The 23,372-nt window shown below is 42.5% G+C and overlaps 2 protein-coding genes across 2 annotated transcripts; both read right to left on the bottom strand.

Moving 5' to 3' along the window:
* Positions 1 to 2,062: 2,062 nt before the first annotated feature.
* ywhag1 (3-monooxygenase/tryptophan 5-monooxygenase activation protein, gamma polypeptide 1) lies at positions 2,063 to 11,353 on the bottom strand. Its single transcript, XM_088440051.1, has 2 exons — positions 11,104 to 11,353; positions 2,063 to 4,104 (listed from the first exon to the last, which is right to left on the bottom strand). The coding sequence occupies exons 1-2, from the start codon at positions 11,188 to 11,190 to the stop codon at positions 3,448 to 3,450; spliced, it is 744 nt and encodes a 247-aa protein (XP_088296177.1). The 5' UTR covers positions 11,191 to 11,353; the 3' UTR covers positions 2,063 to 3,447.
* Positions 11,354 to 12,404: 1,051 nt separating this feature from the next.
* On the bottom strand, positions 12,405 to 19,096 carry ssc4d (scavenger receptor cysteine rich family member with 4 domains). Its single transcript, XM_088440559.1, has 11 exons — positions 18,941 to 19,096; positions 18,686 to 18,718; positions 17,907 to 17,945; positions 16,710 to 17,012; positions 16,556 to 16,624; positions 15,834 to 16,145; positions 15,572 to 15,655; positions 14,538 to 14,603; positions 14,119 to 14,433; positions 13,246 to 13,338; positions 12,405 to 13,136 (listed from the first exon to the last, which is right to left on the bottom strand). Exons 1-11 carry the CDS (start codon positions 19,074 to 19,076, stop codon positions 12,820 to 12,822), a joined length of 1,767 nt encoding a protein of 588 aa, XP_088296685.1. The 5' UTR covers positions 19,077 to 19,096; the 3' UTR covers positions 12,405 to 12,819.
* Positions 19,097 to 23,372: the final 4,276 nt, after the last annotated feature.

The raw sequence follows: 23,372 nt of genomic DNA, 5'->3' as shown, positions 1-23,372 counted from the left end.
GCCAGCCCACTAATGCACATACTAACCCCGCTCTTGCAGGCCAGCGCTATTTTTAGAGCTCTCTGCTATGCGCTCAGCCTCCAGCATGTTGTATAGTTGCACAGGGCACGTAACGCATGAATCACTGGCTCTGTACTTTGTTTTATTTCGACTCTGGATTCACGGGACAGTTGCCAACTGTCAGTGGGCAAAAAGCTGCTAACATTTTACAGTATATTGAGTAGCGCTTTCAGTGTCTTATGGTATGCTTCACCACCAAACAAAGTAGAGGACAAAATCAAATAACGGACAACAGCTTTACTACAACTTTCCTATTCAGCATTGTAGCCATTTTGAGCATTACTGGTCAAAATTCCTAGTACAAATTAAAATGAAGGCATGTAGTGTGCTGAAGTTATTGCTGAGACTGACTAGATTTTTAGAAGGAAGAATCCAGCGCTCATGTGGTGAAATGGCCTGCTGTCTCCAAAGCACTTAGCATTTCAACATTTCCTTTGAGTCACCTCTTCCTTCCACTTAAAGGCAGGCATAAATGATTCATGCGCATTCCCATCCTACCAGCAGCTCTCAGGTCATGAAAGCAGAGAAGTGCCTCACGTGACGATGCAATGAACGTCTCCGTTCCTTCCTCGTGCAAAATTGTTTTCTTTCTCTCAATTTCCTTTATTGGCAAATATTGCATGTACTGTACAGTACTACAGTACTGCACGCTAGTGAGAAAACTCAATGGTGGGGACACCTGGTGGTGACCATTTGCACGTTTCAAAAATCATCCGTTTTTCTTCTTCAATTGGAGCTCTTGTAATCATTTTCAACGCCTGTGTGCGTAAAGGGCGTTAGAACAAGTGAAAAAAAAGAAAGCTAGATTTTGTGAGTAAATTAGTTGCTTGAAAGACAGTATACTGAAAGACAGTACTCACCTCTGCAAAACGAACCAAAAAAAAAAGTGAGGAAAATCATCTTGCTGGTTGATTACCTCCATCATCATTCATTACTTGGTTAAATGAGTTTAAGGACTCCTATTAACTTAATAAACAATACATGCAAATTTTCTTAATTAACATCATATACAAGCAATATCAAGGCTTCAGAATTTGAATTCTGTGTCTGAAATTTGAGACAGAATCTGTAAATCTGGCAACCTATCTCGTTTGTATGACCGGAAAATGAGCAAAGCATGAAAATTTTCTTAGTTATCATCATTTGCAGGCAACATCAGGGCTTCCGAATTATAATTTTGTGCCTGAAATTTGAGACAGCGCCCGTAAATTGTTTGTATGGCCTAAAAATGTGCTTTAACAATACCAGAAATACCTGATAGCTGCATCCCTAATGTATTCAATTAATTTGTCATTTCAAAAATCGGGAATTTGAAAATGTGCTAACTCAAGATTTTGCAAAACCGGCAGAAAGCTAAATGGGTAGTTTACAAGACATGTTTACAACTGTTACTAATTACTTCAATGTGGCATTTAAGGTGATAGTCGACTTAATTGGCCATTTTTAGCAGTAATCCTTTGTCTATAAGTGACTCATAGACACTCATTTAATCAGACACTTAAATATTAAAAAAAAAGGAAGAATAAGTACCTGGGACTGAATGTCTGGACTCATATAAACATAAAATGATGTCTTTGGGGTTGATTTGAGTTAATTTGATGGGTTTTTTTTTTTTTTCAAATCACATGACTGAAAATGGTTCCGCTTATGAGTCATGATTGGTCATTAGGGTATTTGTCCCCATTCTTTAATACAGTGCTTTCCACAAATCATCTTTATTCTTAATTTCTGATCGAAAGGTTTGACTGACTTATCGCAGCTCCATCTAGTGGATGCATAACGCAACCCCAGCCACTACTGTAGCTTCTATACGATGCGCCTTATAATGCAGCGTGCCTATAGGTGAAAACAATTTGAAAATAGGCCAGTCGATGGAGGCGCGTCTTATGATCCGGTGCGCCTTAGAGTGCCATGTACGCCCCCCCCCCCCCCCCCGTCAAATGTCACAACCCGTCACTCGCATCTTCTCGTATCTACCAAGAATTGCATGTCACCATAGAAATGACTGTAGCAGATCACTTTATTGGTAACAATGACTGTTTTGGTATAGCGCACTTCAGCAAACGGAGTAAAGAAAACACATTTCAAAATAAAGTCTGGCTAACAATCGCGATCAAAAGAAATAAATAGAAAATCATCTGAAATAAGGTCTAGAATTTTCCAATATCCTATGAATACATAACATCTACAGTATAAGTTAATAAATCGAAGCTACTCTATAAATACATCACCAGCATGCACAATACTGTAATGTGGAGAATCCCGGAGCGGTTGTCATCTTATGCCGAAGAAACAAAATACTGTCATAGGCAAAAAGAAAGGGCAGATAAAGTGAATCCGCCAAGCCCAGAAGGAGCCTTCGGCTAACATGGATACTTGAGCTTTGTGGTTCCAGAAGCCCTTTCGGACCTTAGAGTAAGAGTGGAACCGTGTCTTGCCTGGCCATCGTTCAAACTCCACATGTCATTTTGCTATGTGACTTCTGTGTATATTTACTCCAAAACGTCAGGAGTCATTCGAGGTTATCAGAGTGACGACAATACTGACACTACGGATTAGGTGTCCAAAAACAGTTAATTTATTCAATAAAGCACATCAGCACATGATAGGGACAAGCTGCACTAAGTTTACTTGATGAACTTCTATATTTAGTTACAGTATGACTGCGTGACTTAGCCGGACGCACATCTGACACAAAGCAAAACAAAAGAACACTTGAATCATTATTTTTTTTTTCCCCTCTCTCCAAGTTATCCGTCAACGACGGAGACAAAAACCTGCTTTTCGCTCAACGACCGTGGTGCGCCGCAACTAAAGATGTCACGTCATGACGCATGTGTGTAGACGCCCCTAAAAGCCGCATTTGTCATCTCGCCATCTCACCGAAAGCAAGGCCGTGACATTCGAGGTTTCCGAAATATTCCCTGTTTCCCGTACGGCGATTTATTTAGATTGTTTTTTTTCATTCCCCCCCACCCCCCGATTCTCACGCCCCTCGCGCGACGCAACAGGGGAAAGGCCTCGGCGTCATTTGCCAATGAAGCCGTCTTAACAGCGGCGCCAAAGACACGCCGCTCGCTTCTGGGTGGTTATTCTAGCAAATGCCGCAGAGGCTCCCGAGAAGGGGGATTCGTTCTCGTTCGATTTATTTAGGAATAAGTGTAGGTTCTACCTCATGCTAAGGTCATCTTTTCTCCTAGCGATTTCACTTCTTTTAGACTGTGGAAAAATAAAGAGCTGCAGCCGCGTTGGCTGCAGATGTTCCGCCTCCTGCCCCCCACCCGCCGTTGATCTTAATTTTCTAACTTTTTCGGTATGATGTAAATTTGTCATTTGTGAGCGCGACTGTTGCGGTGTTTTGGCAGAATGAGGTTTGCGGGCCCTTCTTTAGTTGTTGCCCTCGCCTCCCTCGTCGTCCTGCTGGTCGCTTGTCCACAGCGTCAAGTTGTCTCGTAGCAGCTGCATGATGAGCGTGGAGTCTTTGTAGGAGTCCTCGTTGAGGGTGTCCAGCTCGGCGATGGCGTCGTCGAAGGCCGTCTTAGCCAGGTGGCACGCTTGCTCCGGCGCGTTTTGGATCTCGTAGTAGAAGACGGAGTAGTTGAGAGCCAAGCCCAGACGGATGGGGTGGGTGGGCTGCATGTGCTCCTTGCTGATCTCGTGGGCCTCGCTGTACGACTTCTCGGAGGATTCCACCACCGCGGCCCGCTTCTCGCCGGTGGCCACCTCGGCCAGGTAGCGGTAGTAGTCGCCCTTCATCTTCAGGTAGAATACCTTGCTCTCGTGCTGCGTCTCGTTGCAGTTCTTGATCAGGAAGTTGTCCAGGAGGTTGAGCACGTCCTGGCAAACCGTCTCCAGCTCCTTCTCGATTTTTTCCCGGTAGGCTCGGACCATCTCGATCTTCTTCTCGTTGCCGTCGGCCGACGTCTTCTGCTCGATGCTGGAGATGACGCGCCAGGATGAGCGCCTCGCTCCCACCACGTTCTTGTAGGCCACCGAGAGCAGGTTCCTCTCTTCGTTGGAAAGGGCCTCGTTCAGCTCCGTCACCTGACGGACAAAAATCAATGCAACGGTTCATTGGCGCGCTTTACCCTTTTCTTACGATGTTTGCCTTCACATTGATATACAATTCCTATTCCAAGCATTTTCAATTTACAGCGGCACCAAGCCGACCTAATGAAATGACACTCCCATGCATCTGAAGCAGTCTAACGGCCTGTTAATACTCGATCTTGTTCAGCTGCAAATGAAGGCACTTTTACTTGATTTTACTTCTTGTAATTCACACATCGTGGGGGCTCTCAGGTCCCGATTTCCCCTGAAAAATGAGGGAACATTGCATTTGGATAAAAAAATTTAAATATCAGCAGCACACTATTTTCTTCCTCCTCCTCCAAATTTCTCTTGATTTTTGGTTTATGAGACGGATTTGCTGGCTGAAATGAAAAATTTGAGTGGTCATGGTACATACATTGAAAACTGATCAGTGGGAAAAGCAACTGTGTCAGACTATCAGCATCAAAGGGTTGCAGAGTCACTTACGTTGATCTCGCCAGCCTAGACGGAGCACTCAAGTTCTTCTAGCTAGCAATGAACACTTGAAACAGATGGTGTATGTAAACAATTTCAGTGTAATTAAGTCCTTTCTTAGCACTCTGAAGTGGTGATTGAACGTGATTTCGGGACAACGTTGCCTTGTTTGTATTCGGAGTCGGGAGCAACAGTTGTTGTAAAAAGACTAGTCAAGAACAAGTTCAAGGTAAAAGGATACCAAGGCTTTATATATTTATTGAAAAAAAAAATTGCTAAAAGTCGGCCTTCTCACAGCATTTCCAGCGTATTTTACTGTTATGCAGCGCATTAACAATTTGGGACAAGAAAAAAATTCCCCGGGCATTTTTTTGAAGCGGACTACTCAAATGACTCCGATTTGTTTTAGCCCTACTGACCGCTGACAAAAACAGCGGTGTGCCATCTAGAAGCGGAAGCCACACCTTCAGTAGTCTGAGATGAATGCCGATTGGGTGTCGTCATCGCTCAAAGCTTGTTTTGTAGTGTTTTGTCAGGCCTGTGTCTGTCTAAGGGATTTAATCCTTTATACCCCACTGGGACTGGGCGACAGAGGAATCTTTACAGACCTTTTCAGAGTCTAAAGCCTGTTGTTACTTTTTTCAGCCACAAATTCTGTTCCATGAGCAAACCAGAGTGGGAAGGGGAGGCGCTCACTTTGCCTTTCGCGCAAAAATGGATCTTTGATGTCTATTTCCGTCAACGGCAGTGAGTGAGTGGCTAGATGTCATCGTCGAGACCGCTAATTCTTGTTCAGAAAATGAAGCCGATCTTTAATAGGCGAGCTAAACAAGTCCTTGAGGTGTACCACCGTCAACCTGAGCATTCAGATGTGTCAATCGGATGTTCTCTTTGGACGCACGAAGCGTGTATGTAAAATATAACTGAAGTCCTTGCTAAAATGGGAACGGGATTGTCTTGAATTAATCGAGCTGTGCTTTGCAGTCAGGTTACCTGTAACAGAGCGAAAGCTCGGAGCAAAAGCTAATCTAATGGTACAAGCGCCTGTTTCCATAGCAACTGCAAAATCTTATCAGCGTTATAATCTCTAGTGGTAAGGATGCTGACATGGATGTTGGGTTGGAAAAAGCTGTAGCAGTGTGGGTGGGAATCCCTGCAAATAAAGCAATTCCCCTTTTATACCTTACAATGCGCTTATACAGTACAAGTGACCGCTTGTCATGTTCACCTTTCAGTGGTGGAGATCCAACAAAATGGTGGGCTAACTCAAAGGCAAAATGTGAAGAACGTCAGCTGCCGTAGCAAGAAGTGATGCCAGTGACGTGGCGGCCATTTTACGTTGCCATTCGCTCTGTGAGCCAAAATTGAATACATGAATTTTATCTGCAGTGTTTTCACATTATTTTATGTCGCTGTGGGGAAAATGACGCAGTGCGTAGTACAGAACCACAGGGGAAACAGACTGCTTTATTAACTGTGTTGAGTGAATACACTGTAATGTGTTTTCTTGACGGTAAAAAGAAGCGGAAATGACATCAATCTGAATCTTGACATGATGATAGTGTGTAGAGGGGTAAATCTGTTTTCAGGTTCTTCTGAATGTTTCATAAAATTGTGACCTGAACTACTTGCATGTTACCATAGTCGGATCTCAGCGACAGCAAAACAGGCGTTAATCTATCAAAAAGCTTTTCAGATTGAGTTCCTTTTAAGTTAAACATTTACTTGGAATGACAGCTTCATCCTGTAATGAGTCAACTATTGTTAACTTTGATATGGCGTTACATAAAACACAGGCTAGACCCGGGATTGGAAGCCCAAAATGTTGAAGAGCCATAAAGAAATCAAAACAAAATGGAACACCATCCTTAAACCTGAAAAAAATATAATATCATGTGGCAATCCATATATAGACAGACCAAAATCTCAAATTACTCATTGGCAATGAAGACAAATGATTCAGTCCTAGGACTGTTGAATCCACTGTTGGCCTCAGCTGTGTTTCTCTTTTTCCATTTGGGATCCATGGCCCATATTGAACACCCACCATTTTTCATTTTGGGCAACCATGCCGAGCTGAAACAAAGGTGTACAATGTTGAATTTTCATTTGAATTCTTTTCCGCTTTACAGCATTGGAAAACATTAAGAATCAAGAATGTTTGTGTCGGGTTTGTAAAGAATATGTATCTATTTCCATTTTCTTACATTATGGCTCCAGGGAGCCACTAGGGTGGCGCTAAAGAGCCACATTCAGCTCTAGCGACAAGCGGGTTGCTGACACGTGAGGTAGAGCACAGTCTGTCCTGTAATGTTTGGAGTACAGCTGCTACGTTTAGCTCATTTTCCCAAACAAAATGTACACTTTACTGCATCCATATATGAAATGACCTCTGAATCTGGAAGTGTATAAGGCAGGGGAAAAAAAGAAAGTGACATCAATTGCATAATGCGCTCACTTCCAAGCACATAGGAAAGCCACCCAACCCCCATAGCGCATCACTGCCTGTGCTTGTATACTGCCCTGTGCATCATTTCCACTAAACGACCGATTCGTGTATTGTAGGTAGTAATTGTTGGCAAAGAAATGACCAGGGTCAGGAAAACAACGTGGCTATCTTTGTGTCCAAGGCTGCCGGGTGAGCAGAAAGCCCTGACGGAAGCCACGGTGCCGCCATGACAATAGCGCCGTGTCTGCACATAATGCTCGTCGATGGCGGCTGCGCTCTCGTGACTCGCGCTTACGAACAGCAGCCCAACCTTCAAACATATGGCCGCAATCAATAGCTTCCGCTTTGACAGCTCTCTCTGGTCATTAGCGCGCACTGGGCACAGCAAAAAAACGAGAGCGTGTGAAGCCAACGTCGGAAGTCAACCGGCACTATCTCACGTTTCATTTAGCCAGGTTTGGATGCGTATAAAAGTCTCCCAGCTCCCTATTTCTTCTCTGGCCTTCCTTGCTCATTTGCTCCAAGTCTGGAGGCTCGCCTAAGCTGATGTGACAAGCCCCCTGCTGACCCTCTTTTCAGGCAGCAGAGCACAATGGCGCACTGGACTACCTGACGTCACTGGCGCTGTGAATAGGGATTGTTGCTTTAGCTACAAAGCGCTAATAAGAGGGGGAGGACAAGCGTCAGACACTATCCAGTTATGATCGTGCTGCTGCTAATAAAAAACAAGAAAAAGACAGGTTTGCCATTGCAAAAGTAATGGGTCAAGTGTGTTCGCAATAAGGTCGCGGCTTTTCAGTAATATCCAACAAAAAAATCTGTTTAAAAAAAAAAAAAAAAATATATATATATATATATATATATATATATATATATATATATATATATATATATATATATATATATATATATATATATATATACAGTATATATATATATATATATATATATATATATATAAATATCTATACATTTATTTCTTGGTGGAAAAACAAACACCGTTTCCAATTATGAATGACCAACTTTTAAAAGTTTTTGATGATCACTTCTTTCTTTATCCCAATTTAAATGTTGCTTAGCAACACACTAATGTCCTCTCCAGAAACAATAGACAAATGTCTTCCGATCAATTTTGGTCTTGGGGAGTGATTTGCCGGCTGAAACAGCACATTACTGCCTATATGGAGCACTCAAGCACTGCTAGCAAATTTATGCTAAGCGCAGCGATAAGAGAGGCCAAGCCACCGGTAAACACTGGCAACAGGTGCCCTTTATCAATGTCAGCATATTTAAGTTGTTAGTTAGCGCCAAGAATTGGTGATTGAATGTGATTTGAAAATAATTAGTCGTTAACGTCTATCACGCCAACCAAGAACAATGCTTTTCAAATAAGGATCAAATGAATTGGAAGATGAACTAACTTATTGCTACATTGTGTCACAAGTTTCTGAATAAAATACGCCTAGACCAGAAGTGTTCAAACTCGATCCTCGAGGGTCAAGTCAAGTTTATTTATAAAGCACATTTAATAACAACCTCAAAGGGCTGAACCAAGTGCTGCACGATTACTAAAACGCAAAACAAGTTATCACGCACAAATATAATAATAACACAGTGATAAAATCAGCATAAAGTAGAGTTGGGAAAAAAAGGGAATGTAGAAACAGACAGATCCAAGATAACTTGTCGAGCATTAAGTGATGAGAGAAGAGATTTAAAATGAGGGCCTGCATGTTTTTTTTCATCGACACACCCGATTTAAATGATCAGGATGGTTATTAGGCTGATGAGCCGATCATTTGAATCAGGTGAAACCTGGAAAACATCCAAGATACCGGCCATCGAAGACCGACTTTAGACATCCCTGGCCTTCAGATATTATACGTAGTTCCAAAGTTTATACAATCGAACACGGATGGCACCCTCCCATCTTTGTACCGTACTTTTTATTGTATTGTTTATAGGTGACTCCAGTTATGAATGCTGCTATTGATTCCTTGTGGACTTTTGAATTTCTTTTGAACTTTGTTTGGTTTGAGGGTGTGCTTGGTGGATTTATGGTTTTCTTTATGATCCCGTGTGTCTGTCTTGACTTTTATGCCTAGTTTCATTTTGACCTCCTGATTCCATTATTTGATAAGGTCATCTCAGCCTTATCCTTCCCCAGCTTATAAGTAATCGCATGTCTTTTTGTTACCTGCCCACCTGCCTCTTCATCTGCTATTTCCACCCCCCCTCTTATTCTCTCAAAGATTCCCAGCACCATCCTGGGAGTTTGTTCGTGTCATTTCTTGTTAGCATGAGAGAGTGTGCACAAGTGTACACATCAGGAAAAAATGTTTAGGCAATCAAAGCAAGAAATGTTAACGCATGACCGTAAAACACGCTGGAAACACTGTGAAAAGGCCAACTTCAAAGTAAACCTTATATGTGTGTGAGCAGAGATGGAGTCGGTTACCGCATCTCTGATTCGTTTTTGTTTTCAGTCAAGCCGATCGCCACGCGTACGGCGGCAAGGGATTCCCCACTTTAAATGATGGGTGAGGCTGCAGAGTGCAGACACGCCCCTTGTGCCCAGCGCTGCAGAGAAGGCACGGGCAGGGTGACTGGCAGCTTTCCCTCTGACTCTGCATAAACGGCACGGGGTGGAGCCACGGTCCCCGGTGCCGAGAATGAACATACTGTATATACCAAGACCTTTCATGCTGACGTCTGGTATGAAGGCACATATAACGCAATGCGTGGGAACAGAACGCGCATTTGCGATCTCGCATCCATCCATAAATGATCATAGGTGGTTGTGCCCGCAGGTTTGCAGTAGGATTGCATTTTTAGATTGCGCAATGGCAATGAGGTAGTCTTCTGTCTGCTGGACTAATGAAGCATGACTGCGGAGCTGTCAGTAGGAGCAGCTTGTCAAGTACAGTAGCTAGTAGTCCAGATAGTATGCGGTGAAATGGTGCACTACGGGTGGGCCCGTGCTGCATCTTGGCAGATGCTGCGGCACGCCTCTGTGCGGACCTGCCGGATGGCTGCGGGACCGAGGGTGCACCAAAATGCGCCTGCCATGCATGACATCGATTCGTGCAGCTGCGCCTTCCATCATGCGACAGCTCGACCGTTTTGCTGCAATATGACAATTAAGAGAGCTGGAGGAAAGAAAGGAAAAAAATATCTGCGCGTCCACCGACACCCACGTCTACAAAAAGGGGCGCTTATCTTGCGCGCGGCATCTGCGCTAGAATCGATTGGGATCAACCTTGAGACAAATATTGCTTTTCCTAATGCGTCAAACGCGCACCGCTGAAGAGAACGTGTCGTGAAAAAGTGCTTTATCATATTCGATCGATGCAAATTAACTGAGCATCGTTTAAACGGAAACCATCGCGGGTTCGCTTTCGGCGAATAAACACCCCCCAAAAAACAATATTCGATAAACTGTCGTTGTAAAACATGGCATTGACGCCGATTCATCCTGTCGCTGCTGGGTGGCGATGGCTTGAGTGTGTGACTGTGTGTGTTTGTGTGTGTGTGTGTGTGTGTGTGTGGTGGGGGGCGCTGCCTACACCACCACGCACACAGACCGTAAAAAGGGAGTCCGGCCGAAAGGCACCGCCCAAGATCAAGCTGTCCGCATTCTCCCGACCGCAGCCCGCTAGCCGCACTATTAATACTTCCAAATGTACGATCGGTCCCCAAATGAGCCAAAGCATATCGCGACGTTCTCGCTGTAACATCATGACATGACTATCATGCCAACATGGGCTCCACGGGCCTTGCAACCCCCAATTCAAAGAATCTCGTCCGATTCGGAACGTATCCGCGTGCAATAAGCCTCCCGGGGATTTTCTTATCAAAACGGACATTTTTAATCCTAATTTTCATACAGCAATTTGCTGTGAGTCTCGCATGGGGAAAGACACCTTGCGCTCGCTGCCTTGGGGCTTCATGGGCGTGCATTAACGCGCACGAGCGCAGCTCACATGTACGTGGACGGAGAAAAGGAATGACATACTATATTAGGCATAACCACAAAAAAAAGGTCAATCCCGAGAAGGGCTACTCACCGATTTCATGGCTGCTGCCATATCGTCATATCTCTCAGCCTGCTCGGCCAGCCTGGCCTTCTGCACCAGTTGCTCGCGGTCCACCATGTTGGATGTTGAGCTTGCAGTCGTTATGTGCGCCGGACGTTTAAAGCAAACAAATGCGTCGCTGTGAATGTGTTTTCTTTTTTTGCTGTGTGGTGCTCACGCCGCAGCTGCTGCCTGCTGTCTGACTGCTTGCGGCCCGCGGACGGGGCACCCCTCCCACTCGGAGCACCCCTCCCACTCCGAGCGCTTTCCTCGGCCTTGTCACCGCCCGCCTGGGCGTGGCCTGCTCTAGTTACGTCACCGAGCTGGCACGGTCCTAGTCAGTACCACTGGAAGTAAAATAATGCACAAAATACAAAAGTCAACTATTTTCTTTTTTTTTAGATGGCTTCTTTTGTTCATTTGCTTAGTGCTCATTAAAAAGAAACAATCTTTTGGGTTGAATCCACAAACGCGTTTTGTTGGGTCAAATGAACTACTGTTGAGTAAAGATAAGAAGATAAGAGAAGAACCCAATTACAGGTTTAGAAAAAAAGACTGACTCGATATTTGGGTCAGCTTTTTTGTCTAAATTAGTCGTTTCGTCAAATATTGTATTGGTCCTTTTTTATTTTGATTTTTGACCATCTGTTTTAACACTGATTTAATAATACACATGCTGAATTAAAAATAAGACACTCGGGTTTTTCTGTGTTTTTTTTTTTCATTTGTGTGTGTGTGTGGGGGGGACTGCCTGATTTTAGTATGTCAGAATGGCAAAGGCTGAGGTTTATTATATTGTAATATGATCAATGATCTAATCAATACAGAATGAACAACCATACAGTAACGGGATGACTGGAAGAATTTTTTAAATTGCCAAATATAATTCCATAATTAATTGATTCTAGTAGGTCCCCCTAATGATTGCATCACACTGAAAAAATTACTTTGCACATTGTCAAGATTTTGGCAGGATTTTGACCATTTTCGGCTTCTAATGTTAACCACAGTCTGCAAAGTTAAATATTATATCTTTTTTGTCTTCTGTTGCCTTAAATGAAGATGCAAACATCTGACAGTCCATACATCCAAGTGACAGACATGTTTTTGAATGCAAAATTAGATTAAACAATTTTGACTGTACTGATAATCAATTAATGTTGTGAAGAAATCATATAGACAGTTTCCAACACTGCAATCACCATAAGTAATTGAAACATGAAAAATATAATTTAAAAATATTTATTTTGTCAAACTTTTTTTAATTGTTTTGTGATAGATGCATGTATGAGATACCACCAAACAAGTCTAATAATTTATTTTTCAAGGTTGAGAGCGATAGAATATATTCACAAGCCGATTCATGCATGGTTATATTTGCCCCGAGTTTCAAACCAAAATGTGTAAATTTGCGGCGTCCATGTTTTAGGCCAAAAGTAGGGCAGGCTTAATACAAGTTTTCTTCATAAAATGAAAAATCTGCATCAATCCAGCATGTATATACCATTGCAACTCCTATTGAGTTATAAAGTGCTTAATACAGTAGATGTTGGACGTTACATATCGGTGGCTTCCATGTACTGTATATTATCACTGGGCACGAATTCCAATGGGAGCGGAATATTCCCTTAGCGGTTATTCACATATTGTACACAAGTCCAGCAGTGGTGCACCTATAGCCATTCTGCAGGTGTGGTTCCTTTCAAATCACAACAGTGAGCAGGTGACGCCGGCATCTTCTGTGTGGTCACAGTTGTGCACGTCCCAGGCTATATGGGAGCAATTCTGCAGGGAGACCTCTGTGCCGTTGCACTTGAGATTGTCCAATAGGATGGTTCCTGTCCCTTGGCCAAAGTGCGCTTCCCCCCACGCGGCGATGGCCTCCCCGCAGCCCAGCTGACGGCACACCACCTTGGCGTCGGGGATGTCCCACGCATCGTCGCACACTGTGCCCCATTCAGAATTTAGGTACAGCTCCAAGCGACCTTCGCATTCGTGCTGACCGTCAACCAGCCTCAGCGCTCCTACAGAAACAAAGGGAAAACGTCTTCATAGCCGGTGACAGCGTCAACGGCCAAGGAAAAACACACCCCTTTTCCTTTATGGTACCATCTGAATGAAATGTACACTTGCCTTCAGTTGTTGATGTGGACATGCTGGGGTTACTGGTGGCCATGTCATCAGTTGATATAAGATCACGAGCGAATACATTGGAGGGTATAGGTACTGAGGAAAAAAAACAACAACCTTTGTGTCATCCACATGACGCTATTATAAATATCGTCCTGGTTAAAAGATTCTAACAGGTCACTGAACTGTCAATTCCATCAACATGGAATTCCGTTTAAATACAATGTACAGATAGTCCTCAAGTTACGAACTCTCGCCTCTGAAACTTTGCCATACATAATCTGTTTGCGTTTTCAATTTTTTAAAGCATAAGCAACATCCTAGATCACGGTACTGACATAATCTGCTCCGTGCGCTTGTCTCGTCTAGTCTGTATCCGTTTGTCCGTCCATCCGTTCATCTCTGTCTGTCTCTCAGTATCTAGCTGTCCATGGCTATATTTGTCCATCTGTCCATCCGTCTCTTGCCTATTTATCTATCTGTCCATCCATCCATACATCCACTGTCTCTTTCTGTCCGTCTAACATATCCATCTATCCATATTGATCCATCTCTGTACTCTGCAAATATTGAATTTCCCTATTGACAATTACAGTATGTGTTTGCCATATGTAATTGAGTTTACATGTGTATTTCATTGTTTGATTAGAAAAATGTTCATTTTGAAACAAAACCCAATGTGTCTCCATTTCCAATTCAACTTACGGCCTCTCGGAAATCGTTATGTTGATCATTTCAGGCTTACCTGCACTACTTGATAGCCGTTTGTATAAGTATTATCTGAAATCATCACGATTCACAGTACTTTGTCATTTTATTGACTTATTGTGGACAAGTGACCGCATGTAAGGACAAAGAATTCTCGTGGAGCCTTACATGTACAAATGACTCCGGCATCCTCATGATGGCCGCAGTTGTGCTGACCCACGCCAGAATGGGGGCACAAGGAGAGGTGTGTTTCTTCACCATTACATTGTACGTTGTCCAGCAGGATGGGATCCAAACCATAGCCGAAAAAGGCCAGCGATTTGGCTTCAAGAGCCATGCCGCAGCCAAGCTGCCGGCAGACCACTTCGGCATTGTCCATGTCCCAGCCATCGTCACACACAGTGCCCCATACATTATTGTACCGCACTTCCACGCGACCCTGGCAGCTGCCTTCTCCGTTCACCACACGGATAGCCATAGGAGCTGAGCAGAAAGACACATTTATAATCACACTTTTGAAGACTTTTTTTTTTTTTTTTTGTCTTTTCCAAATTTAGCATTTGTCGTGTGAGGAGCGAGACAAATACCCTTTGTCTGAGCAGCGGTGTGAACACTTGTTGCGAGTTCTGTAGCTGTGACATCAACATCGGTTACTGGAAGAAAAAAAAAAGGATACAAAGAGAATTTTCGCATTGAGTGGCACTGTGATATGAGGCACGGTGAGAGAAAACCTCGGGGAAAAATGGCTCCGCCTGTTGGTCAACTGACAAAGGTGCATATGGGTACAGTTAAAAAAAAGTTTACAGCTGTGTGCGCTGATTCATTGAAAGACGTACTGTGTTATTGTATAAACACCCAGAATCTGTTGCAAGCTTGCCTATATGCAATCAACCTTCATCTTCAACCAAGCAGATGCAGGAATGGCGCATCTACCGGGGCTAGAGGATGCTAGAGCACGCTGGAACTCTATGTAGAACCAGTTAAAGGGACAATGTGTAAGATTTAGACCGTTTTTCATTGCAGACAGCGGGAATTGCTGCATTGACCACTTTCCGTAGTTATAGGAGACATGGCAGCCTCTGGAGGAGTGCCACCGCCCATGTAATATTATTTAATGATACCTAGACCTACGACTATACTTATAACATACTGTTGGTCGTTAAGAACACATTTGTTTGCAAGTTTTTGAAATTTATAATTATTTAATTGATTCCTTTTTAATTAAAAAAAAACGTCTAAATCCTACACACTGTCCCTTTAAGGCCCTCTAGCATTATACAATATTATATTCCAATCTATTTTATTCAAGTAAAAAAAAAAACAGGTTCCTAAGCAGCCATTCTGTTCCAATCCAATTGTGCGTCAGCTAGTTTACTGTCCAATGTTGCAATGATCATTTTGACATCATGAACACCCTTTTTTTCTTCAAAAAGAGGCATTTAAAAAAAGAAAGTCTCCCAGCAGAGACGAAGAAATAGGAGGGAGAAGTCTCTCACTGCTAGCAACTCTACAGCCTATAGTTTTTGTGACCTTCGACCTTCATTTGCAAGAACCCCGGCTTCGTGTACACTATCTTTGAATCAGTTTCAAAAAAGGATATATTTCGGCATAGATAGAATACCTGCTGTTTCTAACGTAGACTGGGTTGACCCTTGAGTTCCAGAGGAAGGGTAAACCGACGGCACAGTCGTAGAGGGTCCTGTACCTGAGTGGACAACAGAAAAGAGTCATTTGCCAAAGTCATTAGATGTCAAGCACAATTTGCTGGATCATCCTCCAAAACGTCCTTCAAACATACCCAAAGTTGCTCCAAGAAGTTTGCTTTTATAGTCTGATAAATGTCTGCTTCATATAGATACATGCAAGATCTTTGGCTAACTTACCGGAGCAGGTGATCCCAGCATCTTCATGATGGCCACAGTTGTGGTTGCTCCAACCAAGATTTGCACAGTGAGAAAGTTGCTCCTCATTGCCCAAGCAGTTCACATTGTCCAGAAGAATATGGCCGGTGGTGAAACCAAAGTAGGAGTTGGTGTGAGCTGCCACAACTTGGCCGCACCCTAACTGCCGGCAAACGACCTCAGCCTCCCTCACATCCCAGTCATCGTCGCAAACCGTCCCCCACCGTCCCTGATAGTGGATCTCCACCCGGCCCTGGCAGGAGTTCTTTCCATCCACTAGACGCACGGTGCCGTCTGAAGATGGAAAGCATAACATTGATGCATTTACAAAGCCTTCTTTCCAGTTAAGTATACTGTGCACCAATCTAACCACTTAATTCTAAATACTATTCCATTTGTGGACTATGAATTGAGCAGCAAAATCCGTCTATTTTTATCCATCTCAGAAAAATAATACAGGGACTGAGCACCAACTGTAGCGGGCTTCTGGTCCATATCACCGGGATGTAAATCGGTTTCATTCAGTGTTTCTTAAATGAGCTTTGAGCTCCTTGAGCGGAAAGCTGAAGTCAAGCTACCGGGCGCACCAGAAGCGTTCTTGCGGGTGCGAAGAGGGCTACAGAAATTGCACCCTGTAGTTCCCTCAATGAAAAAGCACCGGGAGGTGTTGAACGTGCGGTACGACGGAGGGAGGGAGGACTCACCTAAGGTTGCGTTCAATGGAGGTGGAGTTGTAATCTCCCTTGAGGTTTTGGGTCCTACTACCAGTGGTTCTAAGAGCGAAAAGAAGTCAAAATAAAGAAATGAAATGCACGGTGGTATTGCATTCTTTGGGATGAATGCCAAATGAAAGATTACCTCGACACCTGATCGACACATCCTCAGAGTGATAACAGTTGTGCACGCCCCAGCCCAGACTGTCACAGTGACCGAGGTTTGTTTCACTTCCCATGCAGTTGACGTTATCCAGGACAATAGGTATGGAGGTGTGTTCGTACTGGGAGCTGCTGCCCATCGCCACGGCCACTCCGCAGTCCAGCTGTCTGCACACTACTTGGGCATCCAACATGTCCCAGTCGTCGTCACACACCGTGCCCCAGGAATCGTTGTGGTACACTTCCACGCGGCCCTCGCACCTGTTAGGCCCCTTTGCCAGTCGCACTTTGAACATAAAAGGACGACGATGTTCATCGGGTCTTCTAGGTTTTCTATGTCATGCGTGATGATTATTCCGACTGTGTAAAATGTCTAAGGCGAGCTCGCGAAGCCCGGTTTCGATTCTTTCAAGCTACTCCTTGTCTGATGTCACTCTGCTTTATTAAAAAACAAAGTGATCTGCGTGCTACTATTTTCCATGGAGAGATCATATGGGGTGCTGCTGGAAATGGTCTGATTTCACTTCCTAACTTTTTCTGTTTTATGTCTCACTTGCCTGCTGGAAAGTTGTGTCACTATTGAAAATGCTCATCAGTTAGAACATTTAAGAAAAGAAAGGCATGCGCTTTGCAAAAGTCACCGCAATTTAGTAATAAAAGCATATACTTTTTCTATCAGAGCATTCAAGAAACATTGAATTAGATTTATATATATATATATATATATATATATATATATATATATATATATATATATATATATATATATATATATATATATATATATATATATATATATATATATATATATATATATATATATATATATATATATATATATATATATAGGGTGAAACGATCTGAATTGGGTCGAAACAAATAAAACGGTCATTGTGTCAGTGCGTGACAAACGCGACTGTAATTTCAGGACGAGATGCCTTCCTGAAAAAAAGTAGTATTCTTCCCATGGTATAAATCAACATATTACTGTACATGAATCCTTGGCAAGCGGTCGGTAAAATGGTGTGACCTAGTTTGGAAAGCCCAAGGCTCCTCCTATAGTCTTTTTCAACGTAGCTGTCAACAGTTATTGACAGTATTGTAATACGATGTCATGGCCTGGATGTGGCCAGTTTGTTTCGGAACATGAGATCATATGGCAGGTTTAGTCCACGCTTACCTTGGTAAAACATCCTCACAGGGTAATGCATGTCATTGGCTGAAAAAGACAACGCGAGGCGAAATTAGGCGGTGAAAATATGAGCAAGTTCAAGTCACTTTGTCAATTAAAAAAAAAAAATGAGGAGCTGCTCATTACTAAGCCAACATTTCCACATCTTGTTTTTTTTTTTTTTTTTTTTGCTTTACCCTTCTAGCAAAGATGTTTCTGGGTCTGCCAAAACAAAATAACGCCCGGAGACTATTCTATGGTTTCAACACCTCACAAAGACTTCATTTCTCACATCACAGCCGATCGAGGTCATTTCACAGGTTTCGACCTTTTGTTTGTTGCTCATCTCGTTATGCTACTCAAGAGTATTCAAATTTCATGGCTGCAGGTGTCTTGTTTAGTGCTACGAGATTCTTCTTTGTTTCATATATCTACTCTCTATTTTAACTCTTTCACTGTCATGCGTTGTCGGAATCAAGGCCGACAGAATATTGCGTGCCATGTCTATGCAAGCATGGGCGGTATCATTATCTTACTTGAAATTACAAGTATGAAATACTTGTGTTGTATGTATGAAAACACTGCCATCAAATGGTCACTGGTATCGCAAAAGCGCTCAATGAACTTAATATTTGAAAAGCACCAGTCTAGGGTGTCAGCTATCCTCCATAAAAAACGTAATTGACAAGAATTCTTCTATATTTACCACTATTTTAAAAGAGAAGAATTCTCATCCATAGCACTGAAAGAGTTCATTAACAGAAACAGAAAAGCATCAAGTTACTTACAGGGAGCAGCACGTTTGTTCATTTTGACATCTCCTGAAAGTAAAATACAGCACATTTAGATTCAAATTCAGAAATCTTTATTCTTTATTTTGTTTTTTTTTTGTCTTTTTTCAACTCAAGCAAACAGAACAACCCGTGACGGCAATTAACAGTGAAAGCCTTGGAACCCGTTGACGTTAGCGTTTACTGGAAGTGTGAGCGGCATAATTGATATCGTGGCCCACGCACCTACTAAAATGCCCGGCACGTACTCACCTAATCGCCACAGCACACTGACGGCCACTAATACAAGGGATCCAAGCAAGGTGACCAGAAGACAGATAGTCGGGTTCCAGCACTTGCATACGCTTTCCGCCACGCGCTGTCCTCGCATGGCTGCCTGAATGACCATGGGCCTGCAACAGAATACGCTGTTCCTCTTACAAATGAACGCACCAACTAATGTACACAACAAACAGGAACTTCTTTGTGGCCTAGTTCCATTCTAGCCTAATTATGTTATTGGATTGTTTTCCCAAACGAGCCTGCGGCAATCGTAGGTATCGACGGTGGTCGGCAGAATGGAGCGGAGGCTTGTTCAAAATCAAAATGTTCCCAGACGCCAGGGCGGGAAATGCTTGCGTATGTTTATTCCTAGTATCCGGAGGAGGAAAGGAAAGGAAAGGGCAGGTGTCACCTGCGTTGTGGTTTTTCGTATCGAAGGGGATTCCCTTGAGACAAAGACTTTTGGGATTCACAGACGATCACTCAGTAATCACGGGGAGATAGCGCGAGGGGCGGCCAGCAGTCGCGAGAATGTGATGAATGACCGCCGGTCAATGTGTGAACGCGTTCGTGAAAGTAGAAGCGAAGGTGACAAAGTGTGACTGAAGCAAAAGGAAAGCGATACGGCTTTTATTCGCATTTGGGATATTTGTCTTTTTTTTTTTTTGGCTCGATTTCCCCCTGACCTTACGCAGGAATGTGTACCGGAGGATGATGAGAGGAGAACCTGATATTGGCCCCTGGAGATAGTGGACATTCCGGGCCCAGGGGGCACAAAAAGACATTTCTGCTTTCTACGGCCCCCATCGTCAGGCATAAACACTGCTTCCTGTAATCTGTCACTAAAACACTTGGGCACCCGATGACACCGCAGGGGTGCCTCTCGTCTCCCGGACGACAGGAGGCGGGCCGACTGCGCGTTAGAATCTTAAGCCGCCGTTTGGCTCGTCCGAGCTTTGTTTCGGACCGTCGGAAGGACGGGAGTGGTCTGCTACTTTTCTAATATGGCTCACTTTTTGCCAAAATAGTGCAATGTTTCACTCATTGTACCGGCGGTTTTTAGACTCTAACGCTAGAAAAAATATTTGAAAAAATAAAAGCGCCTCTTTGCAAGTCAGGTGGTGATTTTTAGTTCGTATCCACTCTTTTGTTTGATTTAGCTTTACAAATGAACCATTCACAACCATTGTCCGCAACAATTGTTTCCATAATAAAAGAAAAAAAAAATCTCTATTCGTAACGGGATATAACATGGATCCACTTGGGAATAACGTTGTCTTCTGTGTCATCTGTGTTTCCCCTCCCTTCTCACTTCTCAGGCCTGAGAAAAAGATGGAAAATCTCATCCATGCCAAAATATATGTTAACCTTGGCTAGTTGAAGACAATAACTTAGCCATCCATTTTCTGTAAATAAATACTAAGGATTGAATGCCTCTTGAAATACGTAAAAGTACGTTCTGGGATTGAATTAATTAATTGTGACACAAGCTATGAATGTTACCTTGATGTTAAAACTGCTTTCAAATCATAACGCATTATCTAAATATTTTTCACAGGATTTTTTTACATACTGTTAAATTTTTGTTGAGTTTATTACTTTTCACAACATGTAATTGAATTGTCAATGGAAATTAAACCACTAATAAATTGCATGCTAAATCAAAAGGTACAATTTTGTAGAAAGCTACACAAATTTGAGTATGTGCAATTTTTTTGTATCAAAACACAATACAGTATTTGCAAAAGTAGAAACTTGACAAGTTGTAAGGCATACTCAAGTAATGTAACGAACACATACCTTGTTGTGAAACTATATGCTGTCACCCAAATTTTGAAGGGTAAAACAAACCAAAAAAATATATCAAAACTGTCCACTTGAAGATTGCTAAAAAGAATAGCTTAATATCCAGTTCTTGCACACAAATTGGATTTTGTCTTAATAGTGACTCTAGAACGTTCTAACCATCAGAAGTTTGTCTTTTAGGTCTTTCATCTCCTCTGCTCTCTGACTATAAATATCTGGCTTCGGTTACATAGATTGCGTAAAACAATAAATCGTACATCATTGTATATTAAATGTTCAACACCCTGTACCCGCCTTTGGTTAAAAAGCAGGAGGAGCCAAAAAACAATAACAAAGGTATCCTTGCATCTCCTGTTTCAGGTAAAGCTCCCACATACTCATGTCCCACTCCCTTCTGTACGATCCCATTGGGAGACTGGCGTTGCAATTCTGTGCTGGGTGGGTGTGTCCTTTCTTTTTGCATGTTGATGTACAGTAGGTGCGTGATGGGGGGGGGTTGGCTTTGCAGTGGCTTGGAGCTCATTTAGGAGTGATTTTTGCTTAAAACTTTATTTTACAAATTAACTTGCACTTATATAGATATATACAGTATATTTACAGTGTATAAAACGCAATGTCCTGATTGATGATGTCATTGGGTCTATAGAACAAAGAGATGATAACTGATGATGAGACTTGAGTGTTGCAAAATCTTCTGCAGGCCAAAAGGAAATGAATGTACAGGCTGCAGTCTGCAGTGGGAAATTGCCATCATGTCCAGATTATTACTCTGGGTTGCCGAGGAACTCAGTGTTAACTCGCCAAAGCTTTCTGTCATGGCCTGTACTCCACCCAGTCCCAACGCATTCAGCACTTTTGTTAGCAGTGGAGGGCCTTGATTTTAAACTTGACATGTAGTTTTGCAACTTCTTGACACCTTTTGTTAGTTGGACACTTGCAGAGCTGGATTACAAAAGCAGTGAAATGATTTATGTGTGACACAGATTACTTTATCTGCTCTGTAAGAAACGTGTTACGTATAGTTGTTTTTTTTTGGGGGGGGGGGGGGGGTTACAATGTTGCGTAACATTTAGGACATTATGTTTGCGTTGTTTTGTTTGCTTAAAAACGGGAAAAAAATACATTCATATACTGTACATTAATTCAGTGAGTTAACAGTCACAGATTAAGAAATAATTCTTTTACACTAAATCACGTATGCCACAATTATTTGCACGCCCTGTTATTACTTTGTACAGCCTTATTTTTTTATTTTTTTATTTTTTGCCAATGAAGCATTCTTCTATCCTCTAATAGCGAGTAGCGGAATGCGCTTTTTTTTTGTAGTGGAATACTCTGCACTGACGAGTTCTCGCCACTTGTCGTCATCGTCCTACACACATCAACCGAATTCATGTTGCCTTCATGATCACCGGTAACAAATAAAGCAAAGGAACCTCGGAGAGTAGTAAAACGCCGGAGGGTACCTGAAGGCGGCACTGCTCCCGGACAGTCCATTCGGTTGACATGTTCCTTACGGATAAACAAACTCCCTGACAGGACTGTTACCCCGTCGCATGCTCCAACAACATTTTGGAGCTAACGGTGTCACTGTTGCACATAATTTTAATGTCGCCGAATGCAGTTTAAGCGCAGTAACGTTTGCGATGTTCGTATCCGCTAGAGGTGAGTTTGCTTGAAGTTGCAGCCAGACAATTGAAAGCATTGCGCTAATGTTGGCTGCTAAACGCACTAAAGCCAATTCAAGCTGACCAGTCTCTTTTCATTTAATTTTACCGCTGTGTTTTTTTAATTGTATTTTGAAAATACAATATAGTTTAGGGTCCTCATCTAAGCTAATTACGCAGCGGACTATTGAATGTATTACGAAGCGTGTCTAGATGGAGCACACCGTCGTTTACGATAACGTTTAAACCTTTCATTGCATCGATCTTATTGGTGTAAAGTTCTCTGCAATGACACTTGTTGCATTCATAGATTAACAGTAGTTTGAGGGTATTTTAGATGTCAACAACTAATACCTCAGATCATAGTGTAATTTGTTACTAATTAATCCATTATTTCATAGATCATACCATCATTAACAAATCATCTGTGCTTTTAGCCTCAAATTGCACAATGCAGTACATAGTTAATTGTGATATCCAATCCAAGAGCTGCTTCAAATACGAAAATGTCAGTTTTAAACGGCACTATTAAAGGAGTATTAATTGTAAAAATGTAATTGCTTTTAGGCTGGGCGAATTGCCCGTATAACTATGCCCTCCCCAGCATGCTGTATTTTTTTTCCAGTTTTAATCAATTTCACATTCAAAAAGTGACTGCATCAAACCCTGAACTTTTCCTAACATTTTCAATGGTTTGAGTCTAACTAGAATGTTAGTCATCTATGAAGAGCGAACAGTTGTTACAGCTCTTGAAATGGATGTCACTATAATATGTAAGTACTGTAGTTTCTTTTGCAAGATTGTAGCATTGGCATTTCTTGTCATACCATTTTCTGTACAGTGCACCCTTTTCTGTCTCATCATTCTAGTGCCCTGCATGCTGATATAAACTATCCACCAGCCACCTGCACCTCCAATCATCTTGTGATACTTACACTCTTTAAAGATGA

Source organism: Hippichthys cyanospilos, chromosome 18, assembly GCF_059441005.1.
Source record: "Hippichthys cyanospilos isolate Australia breed blue-spotted pipefish chromosome 18, RoL_Hcya_1.0, whole genome shotgun sequence".
Taxonomy (NCBI): domain Eukaryota; kingdom Metazoa; phylum Chordata; class Actinopteri; order Syngnathiformes; family Syngnathidae; genus Hippichthys; species Hippichthys cyanospilos.
This window is presented reverse-complemented; position numbering and strand designations above follow the sequence as displayed.

Excerpts from the sequence above, each read along its gene's own strand:
- ywhag1 (XM_088440051.1), bottom strand. The coding sequence starts at position 11,190 with ATGGTGGACCGCGAGCAACTGGTGCAGAAGGCCAGGCTGGCCGAGCAG. Across the intron at positions 4,105-11,103 it reads TGGCAGCAGCCATGAAATCG|GTGACGGAGCTGAACGAGGC; the intron begins GTGAGTAGCCCT and ends TTTGTCCGTCAG.
- ssc4d (XM_088440559.1), bottom strand. The coding sequence starts at position 19,076 with ATGGTCATTCAGGCAGCCATGCGAGGACAGCGCGTGGCGGAAAGCGTA. Across the intron at positions 16,146-16,555 it reads TCCATTGAACGCAACCTTAG|ACGGCACCGTGCGTCTAGTG; the intron begins GTGAGTCCTCCC and ends TTCCATCTTCAG. Across the intron at positions 14,434-14,537 it reads CACCGCTGCTCAGACAAAGG|CTCCTATGGCTATCCGTGTG; the intron begins GTATTTGTCTCG and ends CTTTCTGCTCAG.